The sequence below is a fragment of the Bubalus bubalis genome, chromosome 1 (assembly GCF_019923935.1).
Source record: "Bubalus bubalis isolate 160015118507 breed Murrah chromosome 1, NDDB_SH_1, whole genome shotgun sequence".
In the NCBI taxonomy this organism is placed as follows: domain Eukaryota; kingdom Metazoa; phylum Chordata; class Mammalia; order Artiodactyla; family Bovidae; genus Bubalus; species Bubalus bubalis.
Genome location: NC_059157.1, coordinates 31,439,516 through 31,458,520, shown reverse-complemented (window position 1 = coordinate 31,458,520; position 19,005 = coordinate 31,439,516). Strand labels below are relative to the sequence as shown.

Genomic DNA, 19,005 nt, shown 5'->3' with positions numbered 1-19,005 from the left:
ATAGCACTCATTACCTGGCCTGACCTGAGTGATACAACTTGGTAAATGTAAGCCCCTCTCCCAGGGGTTATGAGAGCTGAGTAGGGATGGGGCGCCTGTACCAGCTGCCGGGAAGTGCAAAATCTCCGTGGCTAAGTCTCTCTAGAGAGGAAACCTTCAGTTTCACCCAGGTTGGGCAAAGGCAGGCTGATGGGCTGGCTACTTCTTAACAGACTTCCGGCCAGCCCTCCACAGCCACACCCAACTCTTCGAGGTCCATGAAGCCAGAATTCCAGACCTTTCAGGGGTTTGCATCATCAATCAATCAGCTGCCTGGCTCTCCCTTGCTGACTTAGGTTTCCTGTTTCACTACCTCAGTTACCACACGACTTTCCACCAGCCCAAATTTTGTGGCTCTTGTCCCCAAACCTGCCCTCTGTCCTTCTGTGCTTGATTTTTTAAAATCCCTTTTCTGCAGTTTTCTAGATGGAATGTATTGAATCTGTTGTGTTTATTGAAATTTCCTTAATGAGGGATTTTTTTCCCTTAATTTTTTCTTATGAAAAATTTGTAAATCTGACAATTTATCACCTTTCCTTTATTCTCTTCTCCCTCTCTGTTTAGATATGTGTGTGTATTGTGTTTATGTTGGGTTATTTTTTTTTTTTTGCTATGACATTGGAAAGTAAGTTACAGATATCATGACCCGTCACTATTAACTAGTTCAGCATGCATTTTCCAAGGAAGAAGTATTCTCTTATAAACCATAATACCGATTATTACAACTATGGAAAATTTTTTTAAATCCTGTCATATCATCTAACATCTGTCATTCAACATCTAATATATTTAAATCACCCAATAATTCTTTTATCCTTTTTTTTTAATTAAAAATTGGGATCCAATTGAGATAAACATGCTACAGTTGGTTGTTATTTCTCTCCCTCTCTCTCTTTTTTTTTTTGGCCCCACCTGGAAGTTTGCAGCATCTTAGCTCCCTGACCAGGGATTGAACTTGTGTTCCCCTGCAGTGGAAGCACAGAGTCTTAACCCCTGGACTGCCAGGGAAGTCCCTCCTCAAGGTTTTCTTGTATTTTTTCTTTAAATTAATCTTGAGCAGTACCAACACCTATAGAACTGGATTAATAACTAAAAATGAGCCCCTGTTAAGGAGATGCTAGTAAAAGTATACAGGAATAGGGCAAACTTTATAAAGTAATTTGAATGGTTGGTGTTTCTCACTCAGGTGTCGCTAATCGAAAACCTAACCAAGCGATGCTGCGCACCTTGGGTGTGTTAACATTTTGGATAATGAAGCAGTCTTTGCTGCGATGAAGAACTGTATTTAGAGCCTGCTCAGCCCACCCAACAGCGGCCGGTGCGCTTGGCCAGCACTCAGCCTCATGACTTTTGTTTGCTTCGAGCTGAATTTGAGTCTGAGCTCAAAGGGCATTTCTGTTTATGACTAATGGGTGAGCCCCGAAGTTAGTGTAGTTATCAGACATTCCTGACATGCCACATGTCTAATTCCTAGTGCTCGGAGGACCTGGTGCCCTGCCAGAGGAAAACAGAGGCTGGAGGGCAAAGGAAACGCCGCCGCAGAAAGCCTTCCTATAAGTTATAAAAAGCCAATCCTGTGTTTAGCCAGCAGACCAAATGCTGGGGATGGAACTGATTTGTAGCATGTTAGCGCCATTCCTTGGGCCGCTTACGAACATTTCTTCGTTTTCTGATACTTGATTCTCAGAATTCCATTCCTGTAGCTTTAAAAAAAGAAAAAAAAAAAAAAAGAAAGAAAGAAATCTGTGATTCTTTTGGTTGTACTCAGAACCAGAATGAGGCACTTTTTAATGCAAAAGCCTATACTGAGAGGGTTTTAGAGTGTGATTGGGGGGATGGGGAGTTGGGCATGATGTCCATCAGTGCAGATTTAGTCCTCCACAGGGAAGACAGGCAGAGAAGACAGTTGTTGAGCACGTGTTGGACGTAGCCGTTGTTCTGGGCCCCAAAGACTCCTGCGGTGGACAGAACAGGTCATAGGGAGGCAGGATGAAAGATAATCTTTAAACTACATGGATGTACCACTAAAACATGCTAAACGAAGGCAGGCACAAGAAAGCACAGATTTCCATTTGTATACAAGTCCAGGAAAAGTAAATCTGTAGAGACAGAAAGTAAATTAGTGGTAGCCGGAGACAGGGGAGACGGAGTTCCCAGTGGTGCAGTGGTAAAGGATCCCCCTGCCACTGCAGGAGATCTGGGGGTTCAGCCTCGTGGGTCAGGAAGATCCCCTGGAGGAGGAAACGGCAACCCACTCCAGTATTCTTGCCTGGGAAATCCCATGGACAGAGGAGCCTGGTGGGCTACAGTCCATGGGGTTGCAAAGAGACACGACTAAGCACAGCAGCTGGAACAGGGGCCATCTTTTGGGGTGGTCAGAATTGCTATTATACTTAGATTGTGTTTGTATAGATTGTATACTTAGATTGTATACTTGTTTTAAGTCTATAAATTTACGAAAAAATTTCTGATTTGTACACTTACAGTGGGCAAATTTTCTGGTATATAAATTAAACTTTAGTAATGCTATGGAAAAAAAAAAAAGCTCTAGGCTTGGGATTATTAAATTCCAGCATGACCTGTAGCTGCTACCTGTGGTCAGAGTGACCAGGGGCATGAAGGTGGGTAGTTACCGTGGACTCAGTGGAAAGGAGAGAGACCACGTCCACGGGTCTCTGCGCTGGCTGGCTTTCCCTGACTCTGGAGGTTACATCCCCTGGTAACAAACAGTGAATCTCCAGACATAAAAGAGAAATGGGCGCTTTGGCTCCGGGAGCCTAGCCTGCGTTGTTGTTACAAGGATGACTTTGTGTTCCCCTCAGCTCTGCCCACGGTCACAAAGACACTGGTGTTCATCCATGACACCACAGAGGCACAGTCCAAGTGTTTGTCTCCAGGGCAAATGTTTAGCCCCCGCCGGCAAGGCGATTTCTATGCAGCTCCCACCTAGGGGACAGGCGCTCACGGTCTGCAGAAGCAGTGGTGGGACCAGAGCCAGACTTCGTGTGTCTCGTGTGTCTGAGAGCTTGAGAGAGGCTGTCGGTAAACATTGGAAGACCCAACGGACACATGAATGAAATGTCTCTTTGTCGGTAGTTTTATTGTTACTTCCTATTGGCAGGGATAAAAAGGCTAAAGACTGACGTGTCTCGTGGTTGTTTTTCCTCTTCCAGTTGAAGTCGGTTTCCTCGGCATCCTTTCCAGGACCTCCTTTTATCCCCCTAAACGTGGGCACATCCCAAGGCCTTGCCTGGCTCATCCGTCTCACCCATTATCTGATCTCCGCCTGGAAATTTCACCCCTCATCTCACCTGCCTTGTCCCTCTGGCAGCTGGCACACGACATATTTTTACGTTAATTGATTATCATTTTGCTTACCTGTGCTGGTATCAACACACTCCTTTGAAGCTGCAAATCGTAGCCTTGTGGATGGACTTTATCGGTTCCTGCTCTCACGTCTGTTGAGTACACTGAGTAACACTCCCAACGTTTCATTACCCAGCTTTTCCGCTTTCAAATATCTGGCAGGGCTGCCGGCCCCAGGAGCCTCAAATCCTGTTATTTTGTTTCCCTGCCCTCCGCGTAGCCCCCACCTCGGTCACCTTCCTCTTTGTCACTGTGGTCGCCTCCTCTCCGCAGGTGGAAGGGAAGATGGGGTTCCATCTCAGCCTCTCTGCAGCTCTCACAGGTGTGAGGATCCCTGAGGATCCTGTGGAAAGCATGACCGTGCCCTCCCCATTTCCGATTTAGTAGTTTGTGGGGAGGAACTTAATAACTTGAATTTCTACCCAGGTCCCAGGTGGCGCTAACGCTCCTGGTTCAGGGACCGCACTTTGAGACCCGCTTCTTTTATGCACCCGGTCCCTCACACTCAGGTCGGCTTTCCTAAATTAAAATTTGCCCCAGGTCTGCATTCCTTGCTGAGGTCTTCTATTCAGCCTAGGACTGTATTTCCCCAGGTAGGTGTAGTGGAGTAGGAAAGTCACAGTAAGTAATTTTTAGTCTTTTTTTTCCCCCCTACTTTTCAAGTCTTCTTATTAGATCAAAGAGATCTAATGGTGCTAATATTATGTCTTTAGCACCTTTCTGATACTTGCTGGTGTTATTCAGTCACTCAGTCGTGTCCAACTCCTGTGACCCCATGGACTGTAGCACACCAGACTTCCCTGTCCCCCACCATCTCCCAGAGCTTGCTCAAACTCTTGTCCATTGAGTCGGTGATACCATCCAACTGTCTCATCCTCTGTCTCCCCTTCTCCTCCTGCCTTCAATCTTTCCCAGCATCAGTCTTTTCCAATGAGTGGGCTCTTCGCATCAGGTGGCCAAAGTATCAGAGCTTCAGCATCAGTCCTTCCAATGAATATTCAGGATTGATTTCCTTTAGGATTGACTGGTTTGATCTCCTTGCAGTCCAAGAGGCTCTCAAGAGTCTTCTCCAACACCACATCAATTCTTCAGCGCTCAGCCTTCTTTATGGTCCAACTCTCACATCCATACATGACTACTGGAAAAACCATAGCTTTGACTAGACGGACCTTGGTCGGCAAAGTAATGTCTCTGTTTTTTAATACACTGTGTAGGTTTATCATGGCTTTTCTTCCAAGAAGCTAGTGTCTTTTAATTTCATAGCTGCTGTCACTGTCCACACTGATTTTGGAGCCCACGAAAAAGTCTGTCATTGTTTCCCCATTTATTTGCCATTAAGTGATGGGACCAGATGCCATGATTTTCATTTTTTTAATGTTGAGTTTTAAGTCAGCTTTTCCAGTCTCCTCTTGCACCTTCATCAAGAGGCTCTTTAGTTCCTCTTCACTTTCTGCCATAAGGGTGGTGTCATCTGCATATCTGAGGTTATTGATATTTCTCCTGGCAGTCTTGATTCCAGCTTGTGCTTCATCCAACCTGGCATTTTGCATGATGCACACTGCATATAAGTTAAATAAGCAGGGTGACAATTTACAGCCTTAACATACTCCTTTCCCAATTTTGAACCAGTCTGTTGTTCTAATACTTAATTGCTTTTTTAACAAAGAGAGCAAGCCATTAGCTCAAAGCTGCTGCCAGCAGTCTGATAAAATTTTATATTATGATTTTGTTTTCATTGTATTTATTTTCAATGGCAAGAGCTAAGGGGCTATAGCTTGAAACACTAGGTTAAGGGGTGGAATCCAGAAGTCCTAAAGAATTCTTGTATATCTTTTCTTCCAGTGGGTTTCATACTTCAGTTATTTTCATTTATCACATATAGTTCTTGGGATTTATCTGAAATTAATTTTGTTGTAAGGAAGAGATAGGATCTAGCTTTTATCCCCTAAGTGGCTATCCAATTAGCCTAACACTTTTAAATAATCAACCTTTTACTCATCATAAACAAAGTTTATGGATAAGTAATACCCTTGGAAAAATAGTTACAGCTTAATAAAGGATTAATATCAAAATATATAAAAAGTTGCCACAAATTGTTAAGAAGGACAAACAACATAATTTTTAAAAGGACAATTCACAAAAGTAGCAAAGAAGCATATAGAAAGATTATGAACCTTAGTGGTCATTATTAGATTCTGCCCCGCTTCCAGTTATCTTGTCGAGGAATGGTGGTATATGGTTAAATGAACCTTCGCTTACTTTGTGGTTGTTTTATTCACCAAGTTGTGTCCAACTCTTTGAGACCCCACAGACTGTAGCCCACCAGGCTCCTCTGTCCATAGGATTTTCCAGGCAAGAAGACTAAAGTGGGTTGCCATTTCCTTCTCCAGGGGATCTTTCCAGACCAGGGATCGAACCTATGTCTCCTGCATTGGTAGGCGGTTCTTTACCGCTGAGCCACCTGGGAAGCCTAGTTCCTTAAGTTTTGATAAAAGTAGCTTAGGTTCATGTAAGACTTCGGTAAGAATGAGGTTGAATCTAACAAGGCTCCGTCCACACACAGGCTGGGCGAGCCGTGTGTCATCTCTTTGTTGTTGTGACGGGTATGTTCTCCAGAGTGAATGTCAAGCTTCTTCCCATCCTGGTCCTTGAACAGCTGTTATCTGTGATGCAATCTGTAACGCCTGTGTGTTGTTTAAACTCTAGGTAGGAGAACAAGACCTTGGTGGTGGGTTTTTGTTTGTTTGGACAGTAATCTCTTAAGCCCTCTTCCTCTTCTAAACATTCCTACCTTCTCTGCCAACATATCCACTTAAATTCTCAAACTGTTTTCCAAAACCAAATAATCCGACAAGCAAACATTTCTTGGCACTTAGCAGAGAAAAGAGGTACAGGTTAAAGTGTTTGCTGACCTCTGTGTTTTCTCCTGGTAAAATACTTTTAAAAAAAAGAACTTGCTGAATTTTTAAAACACCTGAAATAAATTCTTTGCCCTCTTTGTAACTAAGAATCTGTTTTCTGTTTAGCTATTCATTTCTGATACATAATGTAATGATAGTCAACTAAAATAAATTATAAGACCAGGTATTTTGATTCAGGTTTTAAAGATGTTTTCCTCCTACCAACCTTCATATTATTCTTTTAGTTAATGCAATGTACTGGTACATCTGTGTAAACAGAACATTTTTTAAAATGACAGTTCTTCCATGGTGTCCTTGTTTTCATTTTTGTCTTCCTCTCTAACCTGCACCCACTCAGTCAGCCAACACAGATGCTATGCCGACTGCATGCGAGGAAGGCATTGGGCTAGAGATGCGGAGAAGGCTGAAGGGTCCCTGGCCTTGAGAAGCCCATAGGCTGATGGAAAAGACAGGAACCTAGTAAGATGCTTAAGGTGGCTCCTGAGTCTTTCTAGGGGTGGTCAGGTGGGATGGGGTTCGGGGAACACTGTGTAACAATTGCCCTCCTAGGTTACACGGGATCAACAGTGTAATGGTTTTTTAATACTGCCAAACTGTTTGTTAAAAGGATGTATCAAGTTACAGAATCACTAGCAATAAATGAAATGCACTGATTTCCCACATCCTCCACCAGAACTGAATTTCATCCTTGGGACAAAGCAAAACAAAACAAAAACTTGATATCCTGAGAGTCTTAAAAATCAAGCCTCATTATTGTTTTATTTGGCATTTATTTTTATTATTAGTGAAGTTGAGTATTTTCCCATGTTTTTATTATTTTACTTACTCCAAATAATCACTTGGAGTCTTGGCATTCTTAAAACTTGTTACTAATTTTATGAAACAGTTTATTGAGGTGAAATTCACAAAGCACAGAATCAGTCACTTTAAGGTGAACAGTTCAATGGCATATATGTGTTTGCAGTGGTGTCTAACCCCCACCTCTCTCTAGTTCCAAAACATTTCCATCACTCCACTACCCGTGGGCACTTGCCTATTGCTCCTCTCTGTGGCCCCTGGCAGCCATTGATCTTCTTTACATTTGCATGCGTTTATCTATACTGGATATTTCATATACATAGAATTATAATATGTGACCTTTGTGTTTGGCTTCTTTCACTTACCATAATGTTTGGAGGTTCATCCACATTGTAGCATATTCAGTATTTCCAGGTATTGACACTTCATTCCTTTTTATAGCTGAGTAGTATTCCATTGCCAGAGAAGGCAATGGCACCCCACTCCAGCACTCTTGCCTGGAAAATCCCATGGACGGAGGAGTCTGGTGGGCAGCAGTCCATGGGGTCGCTAAGAGTCGGACACGACTGAGCGACTTCACTTTCACTTTTCACTTTCATGCATTGGAGAAGGAAATGGCAACCCACTCCGGTGTTCTTGCCTGGAGAGTCCCAGGGATGGGGGAGCCTGGTGGGCTGCCGTCTATGGGGTCACACAGAGTCGGACATGACTGAAGCAACTTAGCAGTATTCCATTGCACATATATACCACACTTTGCTTATCCTTTCATCCACTGATGGACATCTGAGTTCTTTGCACCTGTTGGCTTTCAGTGGTGCTATGAACCTGCTGCTGCTGCTAAGTCGCTTCAGTCGTGTCCGATTCTGTGCAACCCCATAGATGGCAGCCCACCAGGCTCCGCCATCCCTGGGATTCCCCAGGCAAGAACACTGGAGTGGGTTGCCATTTCCTTCTCCAATGTATGAACCTGCAGGTACGTGTAATTGTCTGGGTACCCGTTTTCAGTTCTTTTGGTTATTCACCTCAGAATGGAATTGCAGGGTTATACAGTAATTCAGTGTTTAACTCATTGAGGAACTACCAAACTGTTTTCTATGGAGGCTGTACCGTCTTAGCTTCCCATCAACAATGTCCCATTTCTCTACATCCTCATCAACACTTGGTATTTCTGCTTTTTAAATTATAGCCATCCTAGCGAGTACCTCACTGTGGTTTTGATTTCCATTTCCCTGATGACTAATAATGTTGAATACTTGTTACTGTGTATTTTATATATAAGTGAGAAGATGAGAGAAAGAGAAAACCGTGTTTCTGAAGAACTTATTTTAAAATTATTCAAGTGTTCTTTGAGGGAAAACGTTTACTTAAAATTAAACGAAGTGGCCCAAATTTGAGAATTAGCAAGCTACTAATTTTGCTAAATATGTCACTGTTGTCATAATAGAGATTTCTGAAGCATAGGCTTTTGCTTCCAGTTTTTTTCCCCCCATGCTGCAAGTCTTGCAGGATCTTAGCTCCCCGGCCAGGAATTGAACCCTTACCTTTGGCAGTGAAAGTACAGAGTCTTAACCACTGGACTGCAAGGGAATGCCCTCCAGTTTCATTTTTAAGTTGAGTTTGTTTTCATTTTCTGCGTCACCTGGGTGGATTGCAGCTGTATAATGTGCCTTTAAACAATGGTTCTCAGAAGTGTGGTCCAGGGAACAACAGCTTGAGCATCGTTGGGGAACTCGTTACAAACGCAGATCCTTCCTTTCCCGTCTGCTCACTTCTCGCCGCTTGACGTTCCAGCCGCGCTCTTTGCACCCTGTGGCCACGTCTTACACATTTGGGGACATCAAGGGCTTCCTGCTCACAGCCAAGGGGAGGGACACCAAATCTGTCCAGGTCAAGAAAAATAAGGAAAATGTGAAGTTTAAAGTTCGATACAGCAGATACCTTTACTCTTTGGTCATCACAAAGAGCAGGCAGAGAAGCTGAAGCAATCCCTGCCTCCAGATTTGGCAGTGAAGGAGCTGAGCTGAATCATGAGCACTGATTTGAACTGTAGGAAAATTTTTAAAATTCTAAAAAAAACCCCTGCAAATCCTAGTATCAGTAGACCAGGCCCCACCCCTGATCTGCTGAGTTCCAGACCCTGAGGTGGCCCCAGCAATCTGTTTTAGTCATCTTTTCAGATGAGTGGAATATGCTCTTAGGTTTGAGAACCTCTGCTGTAACTCAAAATTTCAGGTCAGTCCCAGTATTAAAGAGCCCCTGAGGGAGAGGGAATTCACAATTTTGGCTTTGTTAGCATCTCTTCCTTTTAACTTTATTAGGCAGGCAATACAAACAGTTAAATTGAATCGTATTATAGTCTCCTGCCAATTCTTAAGCATCATATAGTTTTACCTAGAAATTGCTATCCAGTCTGCTTTTGATCTTTGATCGAGTCTCTAAAGAATTTAAGAGCTGCGTGTCCTTGGAGTGTATCTTCCATTCATCTGCAGTCAGGCTTTATTTTTCACTTCTTTGGAGCCCCTCCTGCCAAGGTTTCTGGTGTGAAGGCCCCCATGGGCACTCACAGCCGCTACTGCTGGAGCCAGGTGTGCTCAGGCAGAGGCAGCGATGGACCCCTCCTCAGCGGGCTCGTCTTGAAGTCCAGGGCCCCTTACAACTCCTCCTGCCAGAATTTCTTTTTTGCGGGATCCACACTGCAAGTCACATGGAATCTTAGTTCCCTGACCAGGATTTGAACCTGGGCCCTCTGCATTGGAAGCATGGAGTCTTAACCACTGGACCACCAGGGAAGTAGCCCTCCAGAATGTTTTTAAGGAATTCCTTTCATGCAGTTTCTTCCAGAAATTGGTGGCCCGTCAATCCAAGTAACGTATCAATAGTTAAATCTGTGCCAGGAATTGGCAGTACCAATGGCTGTATCCTGCACAAGAGACTTAATGGCTGGAAACCACACACTTGGACTAGAGGGGTGTGTGCGGCACAGTCACAGGCTCCTTTGATTTTTGTTTTGTTTTTCCTGCACAGGGTTTTCAAGTGGAGATAATACTTGCCTCTACTTGGCAGGATTTTATGGGGATTTAACTCATACATAGATATTTAAAGTGTGTGTAGTACATGGAAGCACTCAGAAAATGTTTATTAGTAGGATAATTTACTCTGTAAAAATTGCCTTTTTTTTTTTAACGTAGAATATTGGAAGTATTGACATTTTTGTAGGTACTGTGTTTGTGTCCCCAAAGCAGCAGCAGTTTGGGGGCACACAAGCCATGTGTACTTTCGAAGGTGAATTATTCACAAAGGTTGTCTTTCAGGCAAATGTTGCCTCTCCTTCCTATTTCTGAAGGAATGAGAGGATCCCATTCGGTGGTGTAAGGGAGATGCTAATCGGGCCTCCTGCCATCTTCCGGATTTGAAATCTCTACGCCAGAGTTAGAGTGAAGTTAGGAAGTAAATGTCCAGTGGTTAAGACTTGCCTTCCAATGCAGAGGGCACAGGATCAATCTGGTCTGGAAAATAAGGCCCCAGATTGCCTGGGGTGTGACCAAAAAAATTAAAAAAAAAAAAAAAAAAAAGCCAGAATACCTGAGGGGAGGCTTTTTGAAGGGTAAGAGGGGACTGTTCTTATTGTTTGCCTTTCTCAGTCGTGTCCAACTCTTTGCGACCCCATGGACACACCAGGCTTCCCTGTCCTTCACTATCTTCCGGAGTTTTGCGCAAACTCATGTCTGTTGAGTCGGTGATGCCATCACTTGTGTCCTGTTTACTTGTCGGCTGAGGGAGAAGAAATTAACTGTGTGAGATAGTTATCAAGTTAACACTAGATGATTACTGACAGAGTGTGGTTGCAGCGCAGAGAGAAGCAGAGGGGATTGTGGACGGAGACTGGTGGGCTTTTCAGTGGAGGGGAGAGAGGTGAGCTGGTGAGGGGATGGGGCATCCCAGGCTGTAGGCAAGCAGACTCGGAAACAAGACTGCTGTGTTTAAATATCTGAAAGCCCGTCACACGGAAGAAGGATGAACCTGGCTGTCTGTGGCACCACGAATAAAATCGGCCACGGTGGGTCTCAGCTGTAGGAAGACCAGAGTCTAGCAGAGGAGACCGGAATGGGAGCCAGTGGATCAGAGAGGATGTGGACTCAGGCTGAAGAAGTGAGCCTGGCTAGACGCCCCTGTGACGCCCCTTACAGCTGGTAACCTTGGATGAGCCCTTCAAGCCCTGGGGCAGCCGTGCCCGCCCCAGATCCGTGATCCTGCCTGTCTGCCAGCCCTCTCCTATCCAGCAGGGCCCGCTGACAAGAATTTCAGCTAATTTTCCCAAAGATGCAGAACTAACTGCATCACCCTCCTCCGAAGAGGTTTGTACGCTTAGAAGTCGGTTTCTTCTCGCTGCCTCTGTTCACTCAGCCCTGTGTCTCCGCCCTCCCTTTCTTTCCTTGGTGTTGCTAATTTCCCCGCTAAGCAGAGTAATGGAAACACAAGTTGCTTTCTGGGGACTGATGAGCATCATTGTAAATTAAAATTCTTTCAGGAGTAGAGAGAGTTCTGTAATTTTTACCTTCCCTATAAAATTCACATTGTGAACCTCATCTTTAGACCCCGCCCCTGTTCTCAGAGCAATTCAAGCAGGTTTGTGTGGACCGATTCTGTAGTGATCGCAGTTGACTCCACCTTGAGTTAAACGTCGGCAGCAACAGATGCTGTGAAGTAAAAATAACTCTTCAGACCTTTAACATTCATGCTCAACTGTACATTGGGGAGGCTGGAACCGTGGCAAGAGTTTTATTAACCTGAAAATGGTTCTCTCTGTCAAGTGCCATTTCATCTAACGTTAGCACAAACTCGGTTGCAGTTAGCACCAAGTGAGTGTGTCTGGCTGTGCACTTGTACACACAATCACCACCATATAAGCGGGAGGAGTGCATTCATCTGTGTGTGACGTCTCCTGTCATAGGACCCTGACTCCATGGCCCGACAATAAACACTCAATGATGGGTTGTATGAAAGAATGATATAATGCCCACAAGGAGAGGAAATACCATGCAGAGTTCAAGTTTTGTATGTAAACTGTGGCAAAGTGCTGCAGTAAATTGCCATTTTCTTCACATTAGTCACGGTGCAAAGGAAGACTGTTTTTTAAGCAAAGAGTAATCTCTGGAATTTAGCATAAAGACGCTTGGTAATTTCAGGCTTTCTGCCTGCTGTTGCTCCTTTGTGGGAGAAGCAACAAACTCCATCCATTTTTTACTTCCTCGACATCAAAGGAAGATTGACTCTTTCAGAGATTCCTTGTGCAAAACAAGAGGAAGAAATTTAGAAACATTTCTTCTGAGTCCTGTTGTTTCTAATTTTGGAATATGTCTGTTATTTCTTTTTGTTTCTGGTTACTTCTTAGTGTATCATAGTAATATGTTTTCTTTATCAGGATAGCAGCATATCTGAGTGCTTTTGTGTGTTTGGTACCTGAGAATATTACTCTATTTTGGTTTCATAATTTGCAAAAGAATTAAAAGTTTGAAATTTATTAATGTGTATTTAATGGTTTTACTCTTATCAATAGCGTGTATCTATTTTTCTAAATACAGAAAATATAGGATTAAATTGATTTTTGCAGCATCACTGCAAGGAACCGTTTATGTTAAAGTTCCAGGAAGGGAAATGTCTGAATTTTTAAGTGAGTTCACAGTTACATTTATACGTATAGAAGTAATGCCAGTGTTAGGACAGTGACAGTTAATAAAGTGCTTATTATCTGCTTTGAGCAATAATAGGAAAAGCTGGATTATTTCCAAGTGTAATCAAGTTACTATAACTTGTAATCATAGTGCGTGTTCTGAAACTTTCGTGACTTCTGGTTGTCGAAGTAGTAGGTATATTCACATCATACTTAGGCTTGAACATGTTGCTTTGGTGCCCGGATAAAACTTGCATAATGTCTCTCTTTTGTCATTCAGACGTACCATTTCCATGTCTCCTTATCCTTTATTTCTTTGGGATGCCTGTGCCTTTTAGACAGCCAGGATAGAGGAGGTTAGGGAGAGAGGATCCTCCAGCAGAAGGATGTGATGGAACCTCAGTCTCACCGACAGAGTATGAAGGCTGGGCCACGTCCCGTGGCGTGGGGAGCTTTTGATATACATAGAATCTAGTCCCTTTTTCCAAAGAAAACCCAGTTTTCCTGCACATTTTTCATGATATAAGGTGGGATTTGAGCACAATTCTAAGAGCCAGATTTTGGACTCAGATTAAGTTCAAATTGACTCCAGGTTTGCAGAGCGAATGTGGCAGGTTGCCATGTTTAGATGCCTTGCTTAACACGGCTGAGATTCATTCCGCTCGTCTACTACGTGTGGAAGCTTTCCACTTGTCAGGCATCACACCAATCGGTTCGCGTTTAAACTTCATGATCTCCCTCCCACTCCGTCCCTACCTTTTTAAAAAAATAATAGATTGGAAAACAGAGGCTTTTAAGGTTGATAACCTGCCCGGCATTGTAAGACGGCAGAATAAGGACTTGAATCCAGGTCCCTTTGATGCCAAACTTCAAGTTCTTAACTTCTGAGCCAGATTCTTTCGAATTACTTGGAACACTTGATTAAACAAACACTGCTGGGCCCTAGAGTTTCTGATCCTATAGGCATAATATATACTGTACTCCAGGGCCCAAGGATTTGATTCTAACCAGTTCTGAGATGTAGAAGCTGCTGGTCGTGTGGACTGGACTCTGAGAAACACTGCTGTACACTGTGCTGCCTGACTCCGTTCCCTGAGAGTGAGAGAATTCACGTGTCCTGCTTGGGTTCATAGTTGCCAACGTTTATTGACTGCCTAACCATGTCCTAGACACTCTTGAGTTAATCTGTTCTCATCCTTACATTCATCGTAGCCAGTAGTCACATTGCAGGAAGATAGGGGTTGTGACCGCCACTTAAAATGAAGAGAAAGAAACTGAGGTAGGGAAGGCTGTCCAGTAAGATAGCCCCACCTTATAGGTTATTTTTTTTTTTTTAATGTAATTCAACCTTTTCTGTAAATTAAAAAAAAAAATGTGAGGGTAATGATAGACAAGATGTAACATTGCTCAGTCCTGTGTGACTCTTTGCGATCCCGTGGACTGTAGTCCTACCAGGCTCCTCCGTCCATGGAATTTTCCCGGCAATGATACACAAGATGATCATAAAAGGATCCTAGTGAGCCGCAGGTCCTGGAGATAAATGGAAAAGGCATCGTGACAGTTCTTAGCAGTCCTTGCCACCCAAGTAGATACAGTGTCCACAGTAGTCCTCAAAACAACTGAAGAAAAGCCTCCTGTGTTGAAACAGGGGTTTTTAAAGACACTTTCCTCAAGTCAGTTTCGTACAGTGCAAATGCCCTGTGATGTGGCTGTGTTGAACCTTGATGTTTACAACAGTGGCCAGACCAGTCACCTGCTTTCCCTTGATGTTAACAGCAAGCTTGGGCCTGTGATGTTGGCCTCGCTGCTCATCAATGTACTGGCCGTATCTAGAAGAGCTCTAGAAAAAACTTGGGGAATAAACAGCTCTCTGCTCAAAATCATTTTCTTAAAATGATTGCTTTCAGTTCAGTTCAGTCACTCAGTCATGTCTGACCGTTTGCAACCCCATGGATTGCAGCACTCCAGGCTTCCCTGTCCATCACCAACTCCCAGAGCTTGCTCAAACTCACATCCATCGAGTTGGTGATGCCATCCAACCATCTCATCCTCTGCTGTCCCCTTCTCCTCCTGCCTTTCAATCTTTCCCAGCACCAGGGTCTTTGCCAGTGAGTCAGTTCTTCTCATCAGGTGGCCAAAGTATTGGAGTTTCAGCTTCAGCATCAGTCCTTCCAATGAATATTCAGGACTGATCTCCTTTAGGATGGACTGGTTGGATCTCCTTGCAGTCCAAGGGTCTCTCAAGAGTCTTCTCCAATGCCACAGTTCAAAAGCATCAATTCTTCAGTGCTCAGCTTTCTTTATAGTCCAACTCTCACATCCATACATGACTACTGGAAAATGAAAACATGGAAAATGATTGGTTTAGTTGGGAGACTAAAGAGGAAAAAAGCTAAGTCAGGAATTAGAAATCATTCCCTTGATGGAAATGAAGTGACTTGGCCCCAAGATCGGTCCTGGGAGGGCATTCTTCATGACTCTTCTCTGGGCTGGACTGCTTAGGAAGGCCGGGACCCCTGTAGCCACGTCCAGAAGTCAATTTCATGCCCAGGGAAGGTTGAGAGAAAAGGAGACGCTTCTTTCTTTTGATCCTTGGTGTACTACGTCCTCGGAGGAGGGCTGTTGCAGGCCACACCTTGGAAGAAAGGATTTCCTTCCTTTTCATGTTTTCCTCCCAGAGTTCTGAAACACGACACAGCTCGTTACTCTGATGAATGATGCAGTTCTAGAAATGACCTGTATTTCAGTTGCACTGTGAAATCACTGATACGCACTAGCATGGATCACAGAGTCCAGGTGACTTCATATTTTGAACTGCGCTGATGGGGCCCGAGCGTTAAATTAGCAGAGGTGTCACCTGAAGTTGGCCACCCTACAGCAGGGTGGTCACCAGTCTTTGGCGCTGGCCTGCCTGCAGCTGCTCTAACAACCAAGGAAAATCTGAGAAGCAAAAATGAGGAAGTGAGAGAGAAAATCAACCCATGATAAAGTCCAAAACCTGTACTCTGCTTAGATAACTAGTTTCCCCATTACTTTTAAGGCTTAAAGAAAAAGTATAACGCATTTCAAAAAGTGAGGTCATGTCGATATATAAATATTAATACTTTGTGTGTTTGGTTCCATTAAACATTTTGTTGAGGGACTATTAAGTCCAAGAGTAAAAATAAGATCTATTTGCCCCTCCTCTCAAGGAGAGCTCTTCATGGACCTTGCAGTCCAGTTAATTTTTAGAAGACCAGCCACATCTGTAGTTGGTGTAACCAGGTGTATATCTTGCTTGAGCACGTGTGCATGCTCCAACTCTTTGCAACCCCATGGACTGTAGCCCGCCAGGCTCCTCTGTCCATGGGATTCTCCAGGCAGGAATATTGGAGTGGGTTGCCATGCCTTCCTCCAGGGGATCTTCCCAACCTAGGGATCAAACCCACTCCTCCTGTGGCTCCTGCATTGACAGGCAGATTCTTTATGCTGAGCCACCTGGGAAACCCTTTTCTGTTCAGTGGGAAGGCTATTTAGCTTCAGAGCTCACTCTGTATCCCAGCCGTCCTAACCCTCAGCTTGGAGTTCTTCCTGGGTGACCTTATTCATTTATTGCACAGATTTATCTCCCAGTCTTAAGCTGTACACTTTCAAAAGGTATCATGGCTTGCTACTTTTTTGGATATTCATCTCTGCATTTTAGCCCTGTGTTGTTTTTTTTTTTCTTTAATGATTTCAAACACAGTAGCGGAAACAGTAAAGAACAAAACGGAAACGCAGCCTGGACGCTTAGCACGCAGGTGGTGCTGGACTTCGACACGTGCGGTTGGATGGAAAGAGTCACCCGTGCCTTTGTTCTGGTCTGTTCCAGGTTGACCAAGCCCCTGTCGTTCGCTGACTGTGTTGGCGATGAGCTGCCATGGGGATGGGAAGCCGGGTTCGACCCTCAGATTGGTGTCTACTACATCGATCACATAAACAGTGAGTTTTTCCTTTTCAGTACAAACAAGCATGTCAGACAAGTAATCCCCCCAAATCTAGAGTCATACAGGAGAGCAAACACTCTGCAGAATGAATTTCTCTATTTCAAACCCTCACTTTAACAGAAATGTCCTTTTGGAAGTTTTGTTGGGCTTATGGGGGCAGAGAGGGGGAGAGGAGTCTGTCTGTCTGTCTGTCTGGAAGGGCACCAGAGCCTCCCCTTGCAAGTCCCCTCCCCCATTCCGAATGGCATGCCCTGTGCAGGTATGTCCATAGTACCGGCTACTCACTCATTGTACTGCCCGCACATTATTTGTTTGTAGGTTCTTCCTCACTAAATTATGAGCTTCTTGTGGACGGTGACTGTGGCTTTACTTTTCTGCCTTTGGGTGCCTCGTATGATGATAAATCCTTCCATGTTAGAACAATGAGGAGCTTTGTTGTGTAACGCACAGATTAAAAACCTCTCTGTTTTTAAAGAAATTAAAGTGCATTATGGTTCTAAATTATGCTTCAGAAAACACTGTTCTTAATATTTAAAAACTTAATGATCAGAATATAAATTTTTAGGTCTCCCATTTTTCTTTGGTACGGTAATAGGATCTCAGTGGCCTGGCGGATTTACTGTGCCCCGAAGTGCCCCAGTTACCCACAGCAAGTAGTCTTCCCACTAAAAAGGCTCTGATCCGTTATCTCATTAATCTTAAAGACATTCCTGTGAAGTAGTTTAGGGAGGAAATTGTATGTTCTTCTCTTAACAGCTGGTCTACACATATGTTATGTCTTGACATTGTTTGGTTTCAGCATTATTTTCTTTTTTTTTTTCAGGAAAAAATTAGAGAGTGTTTGGCTGTTCAATACTATTTCTATGTCACACTATTAAATACCTAGAAGTGAAAGTTTTGACCTTGACAATGATAATTACTTTAGGCCCTAAGTGTCTGTGATAGAATTCACCTTTCAGTGGCTATGCGTGTGGAGTCAGAGTTCTGTATAGATACTGATGGGGGTGTTTGTAACTAACTATTCATTAGTTAGTTAGTTAAATTGCTCAGTTGTGTCCAACTCTTTGCAACCTGATGGACTGTAGCCTACCAGGATCCTCAGTCCATGGGATTTTCCAGGCAAGAGTACTGGAGTGGGTTGCCATTTATAGAAGGTAATTATGAAGTACTGTCTGTAAGGTTTTGATATTATCACTGCAATCAGAAGTAAATCACTTTTTGACAGAGTCAGAGTTGTACCTTAACTCTTTTGTCTTTTAGTAATTAAGGTCTATTTACATATAAAAATGCACAAATTTTAAGCATGTTATTTCAGTGAATTTTGGCAAATATATACTCCTTTGCAGCCGCTTCTCAATCAAGATACAGAATGATTTTTCCCTCTGTGTTTTCAGACTTGCTCCCTTGGCCTTCTCAGACCCTTGATACTTTGTGCCATTCCCTTTAAAAAAATATTTTAAAACTTTAAAAATATTTTTCATAGAAGCAATACATGTGCTGAGGAGAAAAGTATAAATTATAGGTTAAAAAAAAGGAAGAAAACTCAGAAATAACCAGGTATTCTAAACCTTTCAGTGTGTCTGTCCAGACCTTTTCATGTTCACACATACACACAGTTTTCAATATATTTTTTACATCAAGTGGAGCTATATCACATACAGTTTTATAAACTGCTTTTTTAAAACGTAATATATAATCTTTCATCCAAAAAATTTTCTGCACATCATATCAACTCTTTTGATAAGAGAACCTCACACTTCTCTCAGATGATCTTCCTAAAATATAACTAAGATCCTTTCATGCCCCTATTAGAACCTTTCTGCCACACACTGTTGCTTACAGAATGAGTTTTGTATTTCTCAGCATGACATTCAAGAAACCACAGCTCGTCCCTCTTGAGGTCTTGGGGAAGAAGTGAGAGAGCAGAGCCTTAGATTCTATTCCCACCATCGCCAGTAGATCAAAGGAGACCAATTAAAGCACCCGTCCATTCTGAGCCACGTGCCTGCAGCTCCCGAGAAGGTGCTTTAAGCTGATGCCCAAAGGATGAGTGAGTTAACCAGGGCTGGGCAATAAGGGGATGGGGTACAGTTTGGGGGCTGGAAGGAGAAACTGCCTGCAGAAGGAAGCCCCATAACTAAAGCCAGAGGTCTGAAGAGGCCACAGGAAGCAGGACTTAATGAAAGAAAGAACATCAGTGATCTGAGGCTGGTGTGAACGAGGCTGGGAGAACGGCTGGAGTGCC

The 19,005-nt window shown here is 43.5% G+C and overlaps 1 protein-coding gene and 1 non-coding gene across 3 annotated transcripts in view; one reads left to right on the top strand and one right to left on the bottom strand.

Annotated features, from left to right (window-relative positions):
• The window catches only part of WWC2 (WW and C2 domain containing 2), a 153,862-nt gene that overhangs the window by 69,857 nt on the left and 65,000 nt on the right, over window positions 1-19,005 (top strand). For both annotated transcript variants that reach the window (XM_044938497.2, XM_025280355.3), the window contains exon 2: window positions 16,646-16,755. In XM_044938497.2, coding sequence (XP_044794432.2) covers window positions 16,646-16,755 — 110 coding nt within the window. The remainder of the gene's footprint in view (window positions 1-16,645; window positions 16,756-19,005) is intronic.
• Window positions 9,841-9,913, bottom strand: TRNAW-CCA. The gene has a single exon. It is a non-coding gene; the product is annotated as a tRNA-Trp (tRNA).